The sequence below is a fragment of the Leopardus geoffroyi genome, chromosome A3 (genome assembly GCF_018350155.1).
Source record: "Leopardus geoffroyi isolate Oge1 chromosome A3, O.geoffroyi_Oge1_pat1.0, whole genome shotgun sequence".
Taxonomy (NCBI): Eukaryota; Metazoa; Chordata; class Mammalia; order Carnivora; family Felidae; genus Leopardus; species Leopardus geoffroyi.
In genome coordinates this window covers 42,842,222-42,861,896 of record NC_059336.1, presented here as the reverse complement: position 1 = coordinate 42,861,896, position 19,675 = coordinate 42,842,222, and the positions used below count along the sequence as shown (strand labels likewise).

The window sequence follows — 19,675 nt, the reverse complement described above, 5'->3', positions numbered from 1 at the left end:
GTTTTGGGCTGACAGCTCGGCGCCTGGAGCCTGCCTCGGATTCTGTGCCTCCCTGTCTCTCTCCCGCTCATGCTCTGTTTCTCTCCGTCTCTCGAAAAATGAACAAATGTTAAAAAATAAAAACAACAACAACAAAAAAGCACATCTGCCCTAGATCTCACCCACGTGCACCTGAGAACAAAGTCAGGTGTGGGGTGGATGGCAGTGCAAAAGGTGCCAGGGGACGCAGAGTCCTTCCAACAAGGCTGGGGCCTCCTTCCCCCATTCCTCTGGCTGGAGAGCGGGTCCTCCCGCCAGCGTTTAGCCAGTACTGCTGGCCGAACATTCATGCATTCAAACAATATTTGCCACGTGACTGCTGGGCACCGGGCACCCTTCCAGGCACTGAGGCCACACCAGCAAACAAGACAGACTAGGTTCCTGTCCTGAGGAGGGCCCCGCTGAGTCAGTGCTGAAATGGCTTTCCAGTGTCCTTTCATTTAACACCAGGCTGCCGATATGGGGTAAAGTTCCGAGCTGGTTGGGAGCTGCTGGGCCCGTCACATCTCTGGGCCCCAGATCCTCTAACTGGAACATGATAGACTTACCGCCTCTGGCTCCAAATTCAACATTTATGTGGATCACGACAGAATGCTATGCATACTGAGAAACTGAGATAAACTGTCCTTCATCACAGCCTGCGTTCTCTGCCTCGCTCTCCTCCCTCCCCCCCGGCCTCACAAACGCACAGAGCTGGGGGATCACGAGGGATCCATCCTTGTCCGGAGAGTGCTCAGAAAACAAGGCCTGCTATCAACGTGTACCCGGACTAAGCTGACCATTCCTCTGCAACCCGGCCACCTTTCTGTTAATTGTGGGCGGAGCTAACTGTGGACAATGCCTTCCTGGCATGGCCGTGGGGACGTCTTGGCCCCTACCTGCTGCTGCCTGAGCTGTAAAGGAGCAAACACCATAAGCCTTTCTCCCTCTTGGGAAGTCCCTTTCTGCAAACCTTTCCCTCTGTGCAACAAGGGAAGGAGGTTCCAGGCGCAGGGCTTTGACAGACGTTGGAGTTACTGGTTCTGCGAACCAGAACGATTTACTTTCTCTTCCTGAGCCTCCTGCCCTCTCACCTGTAGATGAGACTACCCCTGCAGCCTCCTGTGATGAAATGAGGCGGTGGGAGAAAAGCCGCAGCCTCGGCGACTGTCTGAGAGTAGCTCTTCTGAGCCCGCCCTCTCCCAGGACCGCCTCAGGCAGCCGTCTGGGCTGCTGGAGTGTCCTGCAGGCCATGTGTGGGGGGAGCAAGCGGTGGACCGTAGCGCAGGGGACCCTGGGAGAGGCACAGGCTGTGAGACTGGGTCGGCTTTCCTTCAGGCTGGACTTCTGGACACCCCTTCGCGGGGTTATTATCTGATGTACACTTCGGGTTCTGTGCGCGTTCTTTAGCAGCCTTACTGTGATGGCATAACGACCAGATGGGCGTCGGGGCTGAGCTGTCCAAGATGGAGGCCGCCTGCCACATGAGGCCACTGAGACTGAAATGAACTGAAATTGGGCCCGATGGAAACTTTGGTTCCCAGGCACACGAGCCACATTTCCAGCGCTCCCTAGCCACGAGCTATTGTACTGGACGCTCAGATACAGAACAGCTTCACCATGGTACCAGCCTTCTGGGCCTTCTGAGTCACGCAAAGAGTGTTCCGAACTCGAACAAGGGCAGCACAGCGGTCAAGGCCCGTTGAATGTTTCCTTTGGATTTACCCTTCCCTTCCCCATTTGGACAGTGGTTCCCAGTCTGGTCTCCGTTCTGTCACCCTGTTTGTAGTCTCTGGCAGAGACAAGGACTCCAGGAGGGCAGTTACGGAGTTTGGGGAGGGGGCCCACCCTCTAGGTGGGTGTTTCAGAGTCCCCACCCCAAGGAAGGTTTTACTAGAGGAAGCCCCCCCCGGCCCTTCTGCTATCTGCTGGGCCTCACCTCCTCCAGCAGGGGGTTGCTGAGATACACGGAAAGGCTCCTCAAGCGATGGAGTTCTGGCATCGGAGTGCCTGGGTTCAAATCCCAGTTTGGGGCTCAAGAGCTAGGTGTTCTTTGGTGTGCCCTTAACCTTTCTGAGCCTCTTCTCACATGTAATGGCACTCCCCAGCTGCCAGCAGGGCGGTCTGATGTATCACCTAATGTAGGGCCCGAGCGCACAGTAGGAGCTCCCTAAGGCCAATGTCATATAATGAGACAAGCCGAGGGGTTACATTCAGATGGGCTTTGTTTCAAGTCTCGGTTAGACCTCTGTGACCTTGAGCACACTTTTTGTGCTTTCTGCATCCGCCTCCCCGCCTCTTCCTCCCTCCCCGCCTCGTGAAGAGGTAACAGTGATGGCACATACCTCCTGGACTCAACCAGGATTAAATACAAATAGTGTAGGTCAAAGGCCTCACCCCAGCCACCTAGGAGGTGCTTCTCTCTGAGGCACAACATGGGACCACTTTGCTGTCCATCCAGCAAAATACTCATACCCCGGGTGTGTGAGGTAGGACACACCCTCAACGGGGTGGCTAGATAGCTCAGGTGGGTGTAAAAGCACACAGTAAGTGCCCAGTGAAAGTTAATTCCTTACAGCCTTGGGAAAACTGATAGGAAGGCTGCAGGAGCAGCTGTTTTTTACTAGCATGTCAAGTGGGGCTTATGCAGCTCTGTTTAAAAAAAGTTATTAGTGGGGCACCTGGGTGGCTCAGTCCGTTAAGCATCCGACTTCGGCTCAGGTCATGATCTCAAGGTTCGTGGGTTCGAGCCACATGTCAGGCTCCATGCTGACAGCTCGGAGCCCTGAACGCGCTTTGGATTCCCTCTCTCTCTCTGCCCCTCCCCTGTTTGCACCCTGTCTCTCTCTCTCAAAAATAAATAAACATTTAAAAAAAAGCTATTAGAGAAAGGACTTGGGCTGATGCTTTACTTTTCCACCTAGTGCTGGCGAGAGCTCTGCTTAGGAGATCATGGACTGGTCATGGACGATACAATGTCCACTTAGTGCCATTTTCTGGGGGTCCAGAGAATGAACAGTGAGGACGGTGGCTCAACCAACAGTGGTTGGGATGTTGGGAGGACAGTGTAGGTCACAACTTTGAATTCATATAGGAATCAGACAATTATGGCATCTAAAATTCTACATTATGATCTTTCCTTTTCCCACAGTGTGAACTAGGAGTGTCCAAAGTCACAGATGAGAGGGAATGGGAAAGTTACATTTACTGAGTGCCTACTATGTGCCAGCATTATGTCTGTTGTCTTATTAAGGTCTCCTAGCAGCCTGGTGAGGAAAGAGAGAAGGAGGTTTTGCTTTGGGAAATAAGGAGGGAATTCAGGGGGTATAAGACTTTAGATGGCAGAACCCCCTACATATTAATTTGCACTAACTTGTAAGGACAATGTAGTTTTTCCACATGCCGGAGTGGTATCAGCACTTCCTCAGAGTCTGCCATCCAAGAGCCCAGAGATGGTCATATCCCATTACAATTACCGACAGTATCTTCGAGTAGCATTTTGGTTATCATTGCTGCTCTGAAATGATCGTGGCCATTAGACTTGCATTAGACTTCTGCCACTAAGAGCTTTTTACGTAATGTGTTGATGAGAGAAAGGACATACATTACTTCATCACGAATTTGTTTTTCAACAAATTTTTATACCTAGTTTTCAATATCATTGGCTTCCTTTCTTTGTAGTCCTATGTATTTTATCTAGTGCATCTAAAAACATCGTGCTGAGATGGGGTCCGTAGACTTCACTGTCCTGGCAAAGGGGCCAAGGTACAAAGATTGAGGATTGCTAAAAGAGATGCTCAGGGAGGTCAAAAGTATTGTCCCAGGTTGGTGAAATCAAGATTGGAGTCTAGGTCTGCGTAACTGACTACAAATCTGCAGAGGATCTAGGACCGAGGGTGAAAAGAGAGGGAGGATGTGCTCTGAGCGTCTCACTCTGACCAAACTCAGATGATCGACAGAAATGAGGCCAGGGTGGGTGGTTAGAGGGATGGGTTTTAGCACTATTTAAATGACATAATCACAGGTGTGTTTTCAGAATGGAACACTGCACAACAATGAGAGTGAAGGAGTCACTACTGCACATGAGCACTGGGGTGGATCTCATCAACATAATATTGAGTCAAAGAAACTGGACACATCACACTATCATGTGATTCTAGTTAGATAAAGTCCAAGAAGTGGTAAAGCTAATCTATAGGGACAGGAACGAAAATGGTTGTGTATAGGACGTGGGGATGAACCGGAAGGGGGCACGAGGAATCCTTCTAGGGTGATGGAATGTTCCATCATGTGATCGGGTGGTGGCTACCTAGATGTATACATCAAAACCCAAATAATACATTTAAGTTCTGTGCGTTTCACTGTATGTAAACAATGCCTCCATTAAAGAAAATAATGATAAGAATTGCTACTTTCATCTTACTGACGAATCAACGAGGAGAGAAATTAAATACAAGGGGTCCTTATTATCCAATCCTCTTGCTGTAATTGGAAGTTAAAAGGGACGTAGGTGCAGGTGACCAGACTGGTGGTTTCTGTGTGGGGAACTCCTCACTCAAATCCCTCCAAATGGCTATCTACCTCACTCAGAATCAAATCAAGTCCTTATGCCGCCTCACCAATAGAACGAATAAGAAAATTGTGTTATAGTCACATAACAGAACATTGTTTAGCCACGAGAATAAACCAACTACAAGTACGCTAAACATGGATGAATCATTCTGAGTTAAAGAATCCAGATATAAAGGAGAAGACAGTGTCTCATTTCATGTATATTAAGTATAAAACAGGCCAAATAATCTATGGAGTTAGAAGAATAGTGGTTACTCTTGGGGAGGCCATGATGGAAGGGGACACGAGGGACTTCTGAGATATTGGTCACGGTCATGGTCTATTTAGTGATCTGGGACCCAGTTACACTGGTTGACTTGTGCACTTAAAAATAATGTTATAAGCCAGTGAAACGATAAAGGATCACACCTAAAAGCACGGGTTCAGAGTCACCTAACTGTGTTCTACGTACATGGGGTTCCTGAGCTTGTGCAGCTCTATAGCTCTGCCTGGAAGCTGGTTGTCCCTGAATCAAATCCAGTGTATCTCAAGCAGACAGAGAGGGAATCTGAGATTGTTGCCAATGCCACAGCACCACCTCTGGGGTGTTTTCAACATGCAACTGCCACCCCCCACTTACTCAGGGTCCTGCACGGAGCCTCCTACACAGTGGAATCTCTCGGGCACAGTTTTCCAGTCTTTAGCCATTTTCACCATGGCGCCTGCATCAAGGACCCCGTAGCCAAAGAGGTGATTAAACTCCAGGCCAACCCCATTCCTCCGCCATTGATGGACCTCGTCGTGAAGCTGGTTCCGTTTGGAGGTAAGCACAGTCAGATGCTGTATGTCTCTCCAGGTCAGACCCAGGCTGGATACCAGAGGCAGAGAGATTTGAGAACAAGGGTAAGGGGGAGGGCACAAGGCAAGAGAGAGAGAGAGAGAGAGAGAGAGAGAGAGAGAGAGAATGACTAAGCACATATATCCTTTGTAGGATTTGGAACATCTATGAACCGCGAAGGGAGGATTTCCATGCACCATCTAGAGCCATTATATATCTACATTTAAACATCTTGTCTTTCTTACTTAAATAAATTTACTTCAAATGCACATTCTAACACACACTGGAATGGCTGAAATGAAAAAGACTGACAATACTAAGTACTGGCAAAGATGTGAAGCCACTGGAGCCCACATACTTTGCACATGGGATTGTAACTTGCTGCTGATACTTTGGAAAACCATTTGGCTGTATCTTCTCATGTTGTCCCAGTGTCCAAGCTATGGCCCAGAAGTTCCATTCCTAGGTATGCATCCCCCCCAAAATGTGTGTATATATCCACCTGACATGTACTGGAACGTTCACAGGCCCAAACAACAAAGCCCCAAATACCCAGCCACAATAAAATGAATAAGCCAACTGAGGTGTATTTATTGGATGTGAAATACTGTCCTACAATGAGAACGAATGAACTATAGCTACGCCGAATAATACAGATGAATCTGTCAAATGGAATGTCACCCTAATGAAGCCAGACACAGAAGAGAACATACTGTATACTATTTCTTTTGTTTAAAGTATCAAAACAGACCCAAGTAATCTGTGCTGTTAGAAGTCAGGTTAGTGGTTAGTCTTGGAGGGGGCGCTGGAAGGTGACACAAGGGAGCTTCTGGGTGAAGGCAGTGCTCTGCTTCTTGATCTGGGCGTTGGCTCCATGGATATGTTCCATTTGTGCAAATGAGGCTGTCATTTCTTCAAGGGCAGAGATGGTATCTTCAGCATATTCGTGTCCCCCGGGCCCAGGACAGCAGTCCTTTGTACGCTGTTTGTCCGGTGAATAAGCACATCTGCTTGCAGACGCTACTGTCTTTGGAAATCAGTGTCTAATATAACTCACTGCCTGTGTTTTTCAAAGGGCGAGTCAGACCCATCTGTGGGCCAAGAAAGCAACTTAACTGCACAGATTATCTATGTGGGCTGCACATTAAAATCTTCTGGTGTGACATTTCAAATCCCATTGCTTAGGCCACATCTCAGACCAATTAAATCAGAATCTCTGGGAGTTAGACTCAGGCTTTGGAAATTGTTAACACTTCCCAGGCCAATTCTAGTAGACAGCTAGGCTTGAAGACCCGTGACTTAATGAATGGGACTATCATTAAAAAGTGAACAGAACAGAACAGAAAAGAGTAAGAGCGTGCATTAGCATGTACTACGGGAAACTATTTTTCTTGGAACTGTGTATGTGTGTGTGGTGTTGGGTTGCTATGCAAAATTTATTCCTGAGAGTCATAATCAAAAAGTTGGAAAAACCCTGCACTGTGGTTCTCTTTAGAAGTCAAATAATTCAAAAGACCAGGAAAAACATAACTCATTTGATTTCAATACATGCAGCGTTCATTGGTTCAAAGCCTTGAGTCAGAGCCAAAATATGCCAATGATTCATGTACTCTTGCAATGCAGACCTTCAGCTATTAAGGAGAAAGTTTCAAGGAAGGTCACTGCTTATTTGGGAAATTTATGAACATATCTTGATATGGTTCCCAGGACCCAGGTGAATGGGGTGAAACTTCCAGAAGTTGATTATGGCTAAAAGCTCAGTGTTTTGGTGGAATGAGATTCTGAATTAATTAAAAACAGAAGTGTTGATAAATGAGGAGCTGGTGGTCTCGAGATGATCTGAGGGCAGGCTGGCAGGTGGATTATCGCCCATCTTTGCTGGGGGTTCTGCCACAAAAACATGCAATGGTTCCTGGAGCTTGGAGAGCTCGTTAGATATTTCTCCACAGATTTATTCTCATGGAGTCCATGAGAAATAGAGAGAATGCATCAGAACAAAGATCTTCTCACTTCTAGAATAAACCAGATAGACCATACTCTTATGTAACGGAGTTTGTGACACTGGCCAGCCATTTATGCATACCTGAGAGGTAAAACTCAGTCCCTCATGATTCCCCCTTCTGAACACTTTCAGAATTGACAGAATACACTATTGTGCAAAACAGTATTTCTTCCATCTGCTTTAAGCTTTATTCCTACCATGGTAGCTCAAGAATTGTAGGCTATGCTTATCAAATAATAAAAAATAGTAAATTTACAGATGATCTACAATATAAAGGTCACTGTGAACAGTGTAATAGGACAAATAACATGAAAAATATTTTATATAATGGTTGGGAAAATAAGGCACAGGTATATGGAAAGGTCCTGCACAATGAAGCGATTCTATGAAGGTTCACTGAGTGTATACCAGCTCTAGGCACTGTGATAGTAGTGGGCCTGTTGTAGGAAGCTCCCTGTTCTCTCAGAGGCTACAGCCCAGCAGGAAAGACCGATAACTCAGTGTTTAAAAAGGGAGGGCTGCCATGATGGGGGAGCTCTTAATACCAAGAAAACCAACAGTGGAGCCGATGTGTTATCCCATCTAGGGGGCTTCAGACTCTGGTCCTCAAGTCTCCTACATCAGAATCACGTGGGGACTAGTGACAGATGTAGATTCCTGCCTCAGTGCCCTTTCTATATTTTTAAGGTAAGACAACAGAGATCCAGAGGTGGTAAATGATTGCCCCATGTAGATACCGGGAGACTGGAGGACATAGCTATTGTCTCCCTCATATCTACCCTCCCTGTTCCTTTTTAAGAGAACCTCAATTTTATTCAGAACAGCAACGTTACCAGCTACAAAGCTATAGTTCCCAGCCTCCTCTGCAGTCTGGGGTGGTCATGTGACAGTTCTGGTCAATGAGAAATAAGCAAAAGCCACTGGGTGAGGCTTTTCAGAAAAAACTTTAGGCGAGGCTGACTCCGATGGTGGGTATCTCTTGTCCCTTTGCTCTTCCAGTTTTTTCTATCTGAAATATCAGCGTGATGGCTGGAGCTCCAGCAGCATCTGGAGAACATGAAAGTGGAAGAGTAGAAATCTAGGAAGAGCTGGATTCCCCACATCCCAGGGGCACCCTCAAAGTAGCCCTGGGCTCCTTACCTCTGTTTCATCTTTCACATGGCAGAAAAATAAAACCCTGTCTCAGTTTAACTACTGTCATTGGGATTTTCTGTTTCCAATCTTGACCCAGTCAGAGGCAGAGTCCAGATGGTCACCTGGCAAACAACAGTATATCCTGATTCATAGGTTCATGGAGCTCTTGCTTTACTGCATGCCCAGGCCACGGAGCTTCCACAGGCTGGCTACTTACAGAGTCCCTGGAACAGCGCTTGAAAAGACAAACCCCTGGGCCATCCATAACCCCAGAGATTTGTATTTGGTGACTCTTGGTTGAGATGTGGGAATCTATTGTTTTCAAAATTCCATCCAGTGCTCAACATTACCAGTTATCAGGGAAATGCAAATTAGAAGTAGAGTACAATTCTACTGAACAGTCATAAGAATGGCTAAAGTGTGGAAGGCTGGCAATACCAAGTGTTGGCAAGGATGTGGGGCCACTGTTAACTCATACTGCCTGAGCGAGCGTCAATGGCTATTTGGAAAAACTTTGAAAAACTGTTTGGGGGTATCTACTAGCACAGCACATATGTATATCCCGTGACTCAGCATTTTGAGTGCCTGGTATGCACCCAACAGAAATGCATTCATATGTTCACCGAAAGAATGAATATGTAAGAATATTCACAGCAATATGACTCATAATAGCCCCCACCTGGAAACAACCCAAGTATTCACTTATGCAGTGGGGTAATTAACAATGAGGATGAATGACCCATAACCACACACGACAGTATGGAGGAATCTCTCAGACATACTATGAAGCAAAAGAGCATATACTGGTACTTAGGTAATCGTCTGTTTCTTGATCTGGATGCTGGTTAACAGGGGTCTGTTAGCTTTGTAAGAAGTCACTGAGCTGTATCTAATATTTGTGCACTTTTCTCTGTGTCTCTTACGCTTCGATTAAGAGTTTACATGAAAAAAAAAATCCATCTTCTGGAAGGTCAGTTTTGGAAACTTTAGTCAATATGTGGGCCATGTTACCACAGATGGTTCCATCAAGCCAAAAAATTACCTCTCTATGACCTACCCCTCAAACCCAGCTCAGCCTTCTCGAGCCACACAGAAAGCCCTGGGTCATGGAGAGAATGCAAAATATTTGTAGCTGGCAGTCACCCCCCGCCCAAAGAAATCATTTGGAGTTTTTTCTACTGTTGGTCACACTGGGAAATGTGAACAATATTCCCTGTGACTCAAGAAGCCGTTTTCAAGCATATTGGCAGAAAAGTACATTATTGAAGTAATGACTGGGCAGGACAGAGGAATAATGGCTTCCCTTTTTTCCCCTGGAGTCCTGGGGGGTAGTTGTTCCCCTTTCATGGGTCCTGATGGGCATACATTTACGTAGGATAATTTGTTTATTGCATGCAAACTGCTTTGGAAAAGCTTTCTTATTGGACCCCTGGGTGGCAAACAGCCCTCGACTGCTGTTGACACAACTGGGGGTCACCAAGGTCCCCCAGTTGTCTCATCTCACAATAAAGAGAGATGAGTTGCAGGAACTGTTCATGGAGGGGCTTTCCCAGCTCCTCCCCCTGGATGATCTCCTGGGGCTATTTTGTTCTGACCAGTGGTTTTAACTGCTGGCTACTGGAGCTGCTTTGCCGACAGGTGCAGAAAGCCAGAGGAGCCTTGGAGATTCCTTCCCAGGCATGGCTCTCAGCCAGTGACTGGCCACCACCAGGACATGGCAGGCCAGCATCCTTGCCCTGAGGGAGAACATACTCTGAGGCATAATTTACACGCCAGAGCTCCCCATGGGATCAGGCTGAGGCTGAAACTTCTGAAATTGCATCCTTACTTGGATTCTTCCTCATCCTCAACCTGCTTCCTCTACTTTATCCTGGTTTCTCCCGAGAGCCCTTTCTTAATAAATTGCTTGCCACCAACTTCTGTCTCAGGGTGTGGACCCAACCTCAGGCAGTTGGTGTTCTCGGGAATATTAGGACTAGCTCCTAGGATGGGCTTGAACCACCACTGGCAAGGATCACTTTTTTCCTCTTTATGGCAACAGAGATTTAAAACCATTGCTCCAAAACAAAGTGTGCCCAGGTGGTGATGCCTTTTCTGTAAGGCTATCTGCAAGGGTGTTAAAGAATGGCGAATGATGGGCGCACAGCCCATGAACCCGTTTAGAGATCCAGCAGCCTTGTTCCATTATATTGATGTATTTAGGTTGTCCTTTTGTATGCACAGAGGCCTGGGCAACTGACTCTTTGCTTGCCAAAATGCAAGGCGACTTTGAGTCAAGTTCTGTCCTCTTAGATGGAAAGGGTGACCAGAAACCCCTTCTCTGTTTTGGAGCACCCCCGCTCCCTGTTCTCTTCAAGGCTCAGTGGCAGCCAGCAGGCTCCCACTGTTTGTCTGCTCCCGCCTGGAGTGAGCAAAGCCAGCTCAGACACCGGGGCCTGACAGGCCTTGAGATAAACAGTTTCATCTTCAGGAAATGCACATACGAAGCAAGTTTTGGTTTCTGCGCTTCATAGGAACACTTCAATCAGTGTCTCCTGGAATCCTAAAATTTCCACCTGATTTATGCTAGAAAAATCAGAGTTTGGCCTGATCCAATGAAAGGAGTCACTCCCAGTTGGGGGCCTTATCTGTAAAAGGAAGGCAATTACGCCTTTTCTGCTTAAAGACAGAGTGTTGGACTAGATAATCTTTCAAAGTCCTTTCCTATCCAGGAATCAACGCTTAGCTTCTTTGCAAGTCTGAAAGCACACTGTATACATGGAGAGAGACGAGGAGAGCTGCCTGGGGATTGACGCTAGAAGCTCCGGTTGCCTAGCAACGACTGACAAGGATGGGAACTCAACGCCCCTTCCCCAGGGACCTGAATCCAACCTCTCACAAGTTGCTGGTGCTGCATTCTTGAACAACTCCCCACAGCGTGGGCATCTGCAATCACACCACACAGGTGATGCCTGAGACCACATGTTCAGCTCTCAGAGTAGTGGGTGGGTAGGAAACTCTGTTGGGGATCAAATCCAAGTGTGTCCAGCAACAGCAATATGCAGCCTCTCCGTGGGATGGTGAGAAAAGAGAAGATAATCTCCTCCTACCTGTAGCTCGGAAGGTTTCCTAGTAAAGCCCATTTCCTGGTCTACATTGTGTGATTCTGCCCACCTCGTCTCAGTGTTAAAAGTGAATTCGCCTTATAAGCTAATGAATCTTCACTGCGGGCATCCTGATTACCACATGTTCTGAAATGCTTTGCTAGATACTAGTTTGGCAATAGTTTTCTTTCATTTAGCTGATGGTATTATGGAAGTAAAACAGTCAAAGGATCCAGATGGTTTTCACAAAGAAATATCTACCTGCCCCTACTTGGTATCTGAGTAAGCAGCTGATATGCACTATGGAGTGTCGGGGTATTGTGCTTTCCTAAGGATGTTGTTTGTGGAATGTGTGTGTATGTGTGTATCACTTAGGGCCCGTGGTTCATTCAGAAATGTCCATCACAGTCCATTGGCCCTGACTCTTCAACACTCTCACACCCACTTTTGCCTCCATAGACACTTGGTATTGGGTAGAAAGACAAATGTTAGTCCACCCTTGGCCCCGAGACGGAAACATACTTAGCCTCTAAAGCCAGTGCAAACACTCCAGCTGCCTCGGGGGCAGCCGCGGATGTCCCAGAATGCCTCAGAGTGCAGTTGCCATACAAATCTGTGGTTGCCTGGAAGGGAAGATATTCAATCATGAGTGAATAAGTCACGCTAGTTTGAACCCCAAAATAACATGAGGCAGAGGGTTGTCTATTTCTTTTATTTAAGTTCTACCTTGTTCTGAAGATTAAGCCGAAGGTAAGGATAAGCTAGCATCTATCTATCTATCTATCTATCTTGCCGTACTTTTATTCAAGCTTCCTAGTAGCCCATGCAAAAAGGAACAACCCGTGCCAGTCTGAGTGCTCACAAGATAAAAAGAAGTCAGTTGTTCAGAGAGGCATATTTGCAGTTATTCCAGAGACTAGAGAGACATCTGTTTCCTGGGTCCTGGCAGGAAAATCTATAGGTGAAAAGTTGACAAGTCAATACTACCTCCAAGTCAGTGCAACCATGAGTATCGTTGCCCTGGGATCAGTTGGGAAAACCCAAGCTCACAGTGTCATTTGTGCCCCTTCAGAAAGGAAAGGGTGGCATTTCCAAAGAGGGAGGAATAAACACGCTGGGCTAAAGTTCGCCTAGAAGGACAGGCCAGTAAAAAGAAGATGTTTCTCTAGATCCCATGAGGAGATGCTGGGACACATGGAGCCACGATAACGGATGTGTGAGAAATCACTTCCAGAATTCTTAAGTGGGGAGACTGATCCATCAGGTTTTAAAGGACTTACACGAAGAAGAAAAAAACTGCGCATTTTCAATGAGCCAGGGTGAAAGCCAGGGGGTTCATTAAGATCATGTATACACCACAGGACTTCTCCTTCCTCTGTTTGTCTGTAGGGTCCTCAGAAAGGCCTATTAGCTTGAGGTACAAAGTGTCAGGGGAGTTTAAAGGCATCTATTGGGGGAAAGTTACAATATTCAGAGTGAACTCAAGGCCCTTCCCGGGCCCAAGAAGAAAGAGAGTCATAGACAAGGTTGAGGACAAAGTGACACCATTGGGGTAGGGAGGGACACCTTCTGGTGGGGAGGGGGGTGGAGGAGTGAAGCATCACAAGCAGAACAGGATTGCGGCCTCCCTCACTTCCTTTCTGCTCTGCTCTTCTCCCTTTCTGCCCATATAGCTCTCCTAGGATAGGAGAGGCTGAAGCCTTCTTCTGCTTGGGAGGAGCAGGCATACTTGCTGGCTCCCCAAGACCAAGGGGGAGCTCAGGAGGGCTCAAGGAAGGAGGCAGGTAAGGTCTGTGTCCCTTCCATAAAGGGATCTCTTGGCTCCCAGGAGAGGTGAGGTGGGTGGCCAGTCAAAATGGAGCTCAGCAGAACTACTGAATCACCAACCAAATTCCGGGCTTGGGGGTCTGAGGAAAGGTTGATATGTGAGTGAAATACCCAGAGAGAGGAAGAGATCCAAAAAGGCTCATTATGCTCTACCGATTAGATTTTAAAGGGATTTGGAAAATTCACCATGTTACCTAGCTGCCCAGGAAGGAAGGACTGCTCAGAAAAGTGCAATAAGTAATCTAACTTTGGGATGCTTAATCTTTTATTCCCTCAATTATGGACATATTTTAAAATAGAATGAAAACCATTGTTCTTGCCCTTGAGAAAACACGTGTGTGCCCGATTTTGGAGGGCTTATGGACCTACTATTTTTTAATTACTGTAATAAATGGATGGGCTCTTGGCTCAGATGGTGTGATGCCTCAGTTCTTTTCTTTTCTTTTTCTTTTTTTTTTTTTTTTAAGAGAGGGGGACAGAGAGAGCGCGAGAGCGCTCGCGAGTGGGGAAGAAGGGCAGAGGCAGACAGAGAATCCTAAGCAGGTTCCACGCTCAAGGCAGAGTCTGCCCCTGGACTCTCTCCCACAACCCTGGAATCATGACCTGAGCCGAAATCAAGAGTCAAGGCTCCAGTGACTGAGCCCCCCTGGTGCCCCGATGCGCTACTTCTTAATATTAGTTCTCCTTATAAGTGGTGTGCTGCGGCAACTTTTTGATCATCAGAGTTTGTCATTATTTGTAAGGCAAAACAATAAACAAGAAAGACAACCTATGGAAAATATGCTGGAAAGGAAGCACAGTTCTTGCTTCCGACTTGCACACCGTATGGCTCTACCTTGATAACAAAGCATTACCTGCCCTGAAAGACAACGGATCTCTAGAGCCTCGACAGGTGCGCTGACTCTTTGAGGGTAGGAGGGGAGATCCCCTTCTTCCCATGAAGTCACACAGTGGTGACGCATGACGTCCCTCTGTACCTGACGTCCCATAGCTGCTGTGCACTTCACCGCCTCACCGAGGGCCCGGGGCTGCACTCACCACGCCGGCCTCAGGGTTCCTCTTCCTCCCGTTGCTGAAGGTGGAGGCCAAGGTGGAGGAGCAGCTCTCGTCGTACAGGGCGGTTCTGCCGTCGTTGATGGCCGAGTTGATGGAGATGGTCCACATGCTGGAGGCGTAGCCATCACAGTTACAGTCGTCGTAGCTGCCGCCGTCCCCGGAGGCCCACACGTAGATGCTGCCTTTGCCGCCTCGACCCTGGGGGGTGGGGCACAGGGAGGGAGGCCACCAGATCCCACGCGCCCCGCGGGGGAGGAGGTGGTGCGGGCTGCCGGGGACGAGGGGGCGGGGCCCCTGCCCGGGGACGAGGGGGCGGGGCCCCGGCCCGGGGAGGAGCTGGCCTGCCTGGGCGAGCCAGGTTTCCTCGGCACCTGTGAGCGGCTCTGTGTGCCTGGAAAACCACTCTCCTGCCCACAGCGCGCTGTGAGAATGCTCCTTCTTGTGTCCGAAGGATCCAATACAAAAAGTTACCTGACTTTAGTGTTTGAGCTTGGGGGTAACACGGTAAGAAAAGCTGGAAGAATCGCCTTAAAATTTACAAGAAAATTGCTTTTAAAAAGCTAGAAAGGTAGTACGTCCTCATGGTAAGAAATCAAAGTATATGAAAAGAAAAAGGAAAGAAAAACCCTCTTACAGGTCATCATTATCACCCAATTCTTGTTCCTCCTTTCAGACTTTTTTTTTTCCAGCAAAAATGTAAATGTACATTTATATTTATCCTTAGCTCTATAAGATGTAAAAGATACTTATATATCTCTGATTTTCTAGTTATATATTTTATATATACATTTACATATATACGTAGATATTTTAAGTTTAAAATACACATTTTACTCCAACATATATAAATCTTGCATATCAAATATGTGTGTGTGTGCGTGCATGTGTGCAAGCTTGTGTGTGTGTGTGTGTGTGTGTGTGTGTGTATTTACCTGGTTGGATCATACTAGAATTCTTTTAAACACAATATTATATGACATTTTACCTGTGTAAGGGAACACCAAATATAGGAAGAAAGTTTTATACGAACAAAAATAACTTTAAACACATAATATGCACAATGGTTATTACTATGTGCTAATTAGTTATAAACAGCAAGCTTAGCTATAAATCCCTACAGTTCATGCTGCTCTTCTGTTCAACCACATTCTTATTTGCCTGTCCTTTTCTTTTCCTGTTCTTTGTCTTCTAGGAGTATTCTCTCTCCCTCCACAACCCAGGAGTGCCCATCCCCTCTGGCTTCCTATGTTCTGACTCTGGGGGCAGTAGGGCTGGGGGTACTCTGTTTCCCTGCAGGCTAGGTGGGCAGGGCAGATCAGCCATGCAGTGTGGGAGGTAAGGGCAGGTGCACAGCCTCCGCCCCTACCCCCCACCCCCTTCCTTCATGGCTTGGCCCAGGGCAGCTCAGTAACCCCCCAGGACCAGAAGATATGGATGTTATGACAGAGAAAGTCTGTCCCTGCGTGGCCATCAGGGGTCTATGGTCCTGACTCAGGGGCTTAAGGGCAGAGATGCCAGAAGGCAGAGAGACAACCAGATTACCTCCAAGGTCTCTCTGCCTCCTGGCAACGAGAAAAGACATTTTGATTGCTTCTAACAGGACTTGGAGTTAATTAGCCTGTGATTGACTGAGTCGATACATCAACAAAGATTTATTCAGCCACCAGCTGAGAACGGTCACAGTGTCTTGGAAAATCTATACTGGAAAACTCCACCGAAGTCAGTAACTGCTCTCAGAAACCAGGACAGACGGGCAAGTGTATCATCCCTACAGCTGGTGCAGGGGATCACATGCTCAGACAGACTCAGATTTGGGCTCAATGTCAAGAAATGGCACCCAATGAAATTGAGACAGCTGTGGATCAGGGTAAATGGGTGAAGCCCACCAAACGTGGAACTTTCCTCTGAATCAGTCCACAGATGGGCTGCTGGTGAGACCAAGCAACCTTTGCTAAAAGGTAATCGGTGCTAGAAGCATTGTCACTGTGTTGTAGGGTTTTGGGAGACGATTGTGACTCTAATTTTTCAGGCTTCTCTGTATTCATGCCTCCTCTGCAATATGACTTTGCAGTCTTGCCCACCAAAAGGAGAGGTGTACTTCCCACCCCTTGAATCTGGCTGGCTTCCTGTCTTTGCTTTGTCCAACAGAAAATGGTGGAAAGTCAGGCTGTGTCAGTTCCCAGCATAGGTCTCAAGAATCCTTCAATTCTCTTGTACCATGGAACAAACCTGAGTTGGTCTGCTGGTTGATGACAGATTTAGCCCAGATTACCATCCCAGCTGACAAGCCCACAAGTGGCAGACATAGGAGGGAGGCTACTCCAGACCAGCCGGTCTGTAGTTCACCTTCTAGCTGACCACAGATGCATGAGTGAGTCCAGCTGGCATGAGCCGAGGCTGGCCCAGATCAGCAGAACAACCCAGCTGACCTGCAGACCCATGAGCAGGACTTAAATGGTGGTTGTTTTAAACTACTGAGTTTGGGGGCAGTGTGTTATGTGGCCTGGCCCACTGTTGCACAGAGCACAACTGTCAGCCTGTTTCTGAGGAGTAAGCAGCAAACATTAGTTTTGTATTGGACTGTAAGACTTGCCCACAAGACTTGCCACTGTGATTCCTAGCAATAGTAAGCCTTGTTTTTTTCTAAGATGTGGGGTGTGTGTGTGTGTGTGTGTGTGTTTATATGATATAATAATAGTTACATCTAATGATTGGGTATCAGGACCAAATAGTCCCCAAGTAGTCTGGGGACAGATACTTGGGAAAAGGGCACCTATAAGAGAGCTGAGACCTGGTTATGGAATGGATCTGTTGCTGGCACACCTTACTTTCCTGTTAATTGATGCCCCAAGATCTAGTTCCGCCCCCAGCTGCTCCTGAACGGGAGCTGGGCAGAAACAGACCGAACAACTGTGACCCATATTCCAACAATAAGCTGTTGCGGAATACAATGAAAGAAACTAAGATGATAACCAGAAGAAGCACTACTATGGCACTTACTGTATGCCAGGGACTGCCCTAAGGACTTTACATATTAACCTATTGAATTCGATGTGAAGCACCATTTATACTAACCACAGGAAGGGTAAAATACTTAGAAAGAAACCCAAGAAACTAAGAAAAAAAAAAAAAGAGCTAAGTACTAAATAAGACTTTGAAGGCTTTGAAGACTATGGAGGGACACATGAAGATTTGACCCAATGGAAAGACACATCAACACATGATGATCTTGGACAGAAAGAAAGCATTGCAGAGATGTCGATTTTCCCCAAGTTAACTTATAAATTTAACATCCCAATCAATACACTGTATCAATCAAGGTTCAGTCAGGCAAATAATGCTGTACGTAGTTCAACAGAAGGAATTTTATCCAGAGACTCCGTGGTAAAGGAGAACCAAAGACCAGATGGGGTTGGGAGGCTCAGCTAGAGACTTGGATGAGATGGGTTAGCAGTCTGCACTGCAGGAGGGAGCTGGACCTGGAGGGTGGGCTCTCTGCTGGGGCTCTCCTACCCTTTGTCAGTAGCACATGCTCATATAGTAGACCGGCCGTCAGACTCGCCCCAACCCTTTACATTGGAATTCCCTTCTCCACCTCCACTTCCCCTCCTATAGGACTTTTTCTTTTCTTTTAAGAAGGCAAGTGCATTTATAAATTTTTTTTAATGTTTTTTGTTTATTCTTGAGAGAGACAGAGCATGAGTAAGGGAGGGGCAGAGTGAGAGTGGGACACAGAATCCGAAGCAAGCTCCAGGCTCTGAGCTGTCAGCACAGAGCCCGACGCGGGGCTCGAACTCACGAGCTGTGAGATCATGACCTGAGCCGAAGTCGGACGCTCAACCGACTGAGCCACCCAGGCGCCCCATAGTGTTTATTTATTTTTGACAGAGAGAGAGACAGAGCATGAGTGGGTGAGGGGCTGAGAGAGAGGGAGACATAGAATCCAAAGCAGGCTCCAGCCCGACGCGGGGCTTGAACTCACAGACCGAGAGATCATGACCTGAGCCGAAGTCAGACACTCAACCGACTGAGCCACCCAGGCGCCCCTGAACACATCATCATCAAATAGTGAAAATTTTACTTCTTCCTTTCCAATTTGCATGCTTTTTGTTTTTTTGTCTTACCTAACTGCTGTAGTTAGGACTTCCAGTACTATATTGGGTAGGAGTGAGCAGAGTAGGCAACCTGGTCTTGTTCCTGATCTCAGAGGAAATCCTTTCAAATTTTCTCCATTGAGTATAATGTTAGCTGTGGGTTTATTGTATCTGGCCTTTATTATGTTAAGCTATGTTTTTTCCACATCTAATCTATCAAGGATTTATATCATGAAAGGATGCTGTATTTTGTTAAATGCTTTTTCAGTATCTATTGAGATGATCATGTGGCTTTTATCTTTCATTTTATTGATATGATTGAGTTACATTTTTTGATTTGCATATGTCAAACCATCCTTGTATCCCAAGGATAAATCCCATTTGGTCGTGGTGTATAATCCTTTCAACATATTCTTGACTTCAATTTGCTAGTATTTTGTTGTGAATTTTTGCATCTATATTCATCAGGGATATTGGTCTATAGTTTTCTTTCCTTGTGGTATCCTTATCTGGTTTTGCTACCAAAGTAGTGCTGGCTTCATAGAATGAGTTTGGAGGTGTTCCCTCTTCTCAATATTCTGGAAGACTTTAAGGAGGGCTGATGCTAATTCTTCCTTAGATGTTTGGTAGAATTCACCAGCAAAGCCATCTGGACCTAGAGATTTCTGATTTCTGTGTTATTTTTTAATTGACTCAATCCCTTGATTTGTTATTGATCTGTTCAGATTTTCTATTCCTTCCTGATTCAGTCTGGGTATATTGTTGCTAAAATGTATCCATTTGTTCCAGGTAATGTAATTTGTTAGTATATAATTATTCATAGTGGTTTCTTAAAATTCTCTATTTCTGTAGTATCGGTTGCCATGTCTTGTTTTCCTTCTAATTTTGAGTCTTTTTTTTTTTCTTAGTCTAGCCAAAGAATTAGTCTCGCTGTCAAATGTGTTTATCTTTTCAAGGAACAGGTTTTTAGTTTTGCTGATCCTTTCTACTGTTCTTCTGGTCTTTATTTCGTTTATTTTTGCTCTGATTTTTATTATTTCTTTCTTCTGCAATCTTTGGACTTGACTAGTTC

At 46.4% G+C, this 19,675-nt stretch overlaps 1 protein-coding gene across 1 annotated transcript in view; it reads right to left on the bottom strand.

The window, feature by feature from the left end:
* Positions 1-19,675, bottom strand: part of PCSK2 (proprotein convertase subtilisin/kexin type 2) — a 273,542-nt gene that overhangs the window by 7,553 nt on the left and 246,314 nt on the right. Inside the window, exons 9-11 of the mRNA XM_045445369.1 lie at positions 14,492-14,707; positions 12,149-12,249; positions 5,210-5,437 (exon numbers count right to left, since the gene is read on the bottom strand). Coding sequence (XP_045301325.1) covers positions 5,210-5,437; positions 12,149-12,249; positions 14,492-14,707 — 545 coding nt within the window. The remainder of the gene's footprint in view (positions 1-5,209; positions 5,438-12,148; positions 12,250-14,491; positions 14,708-19,675) is intronic.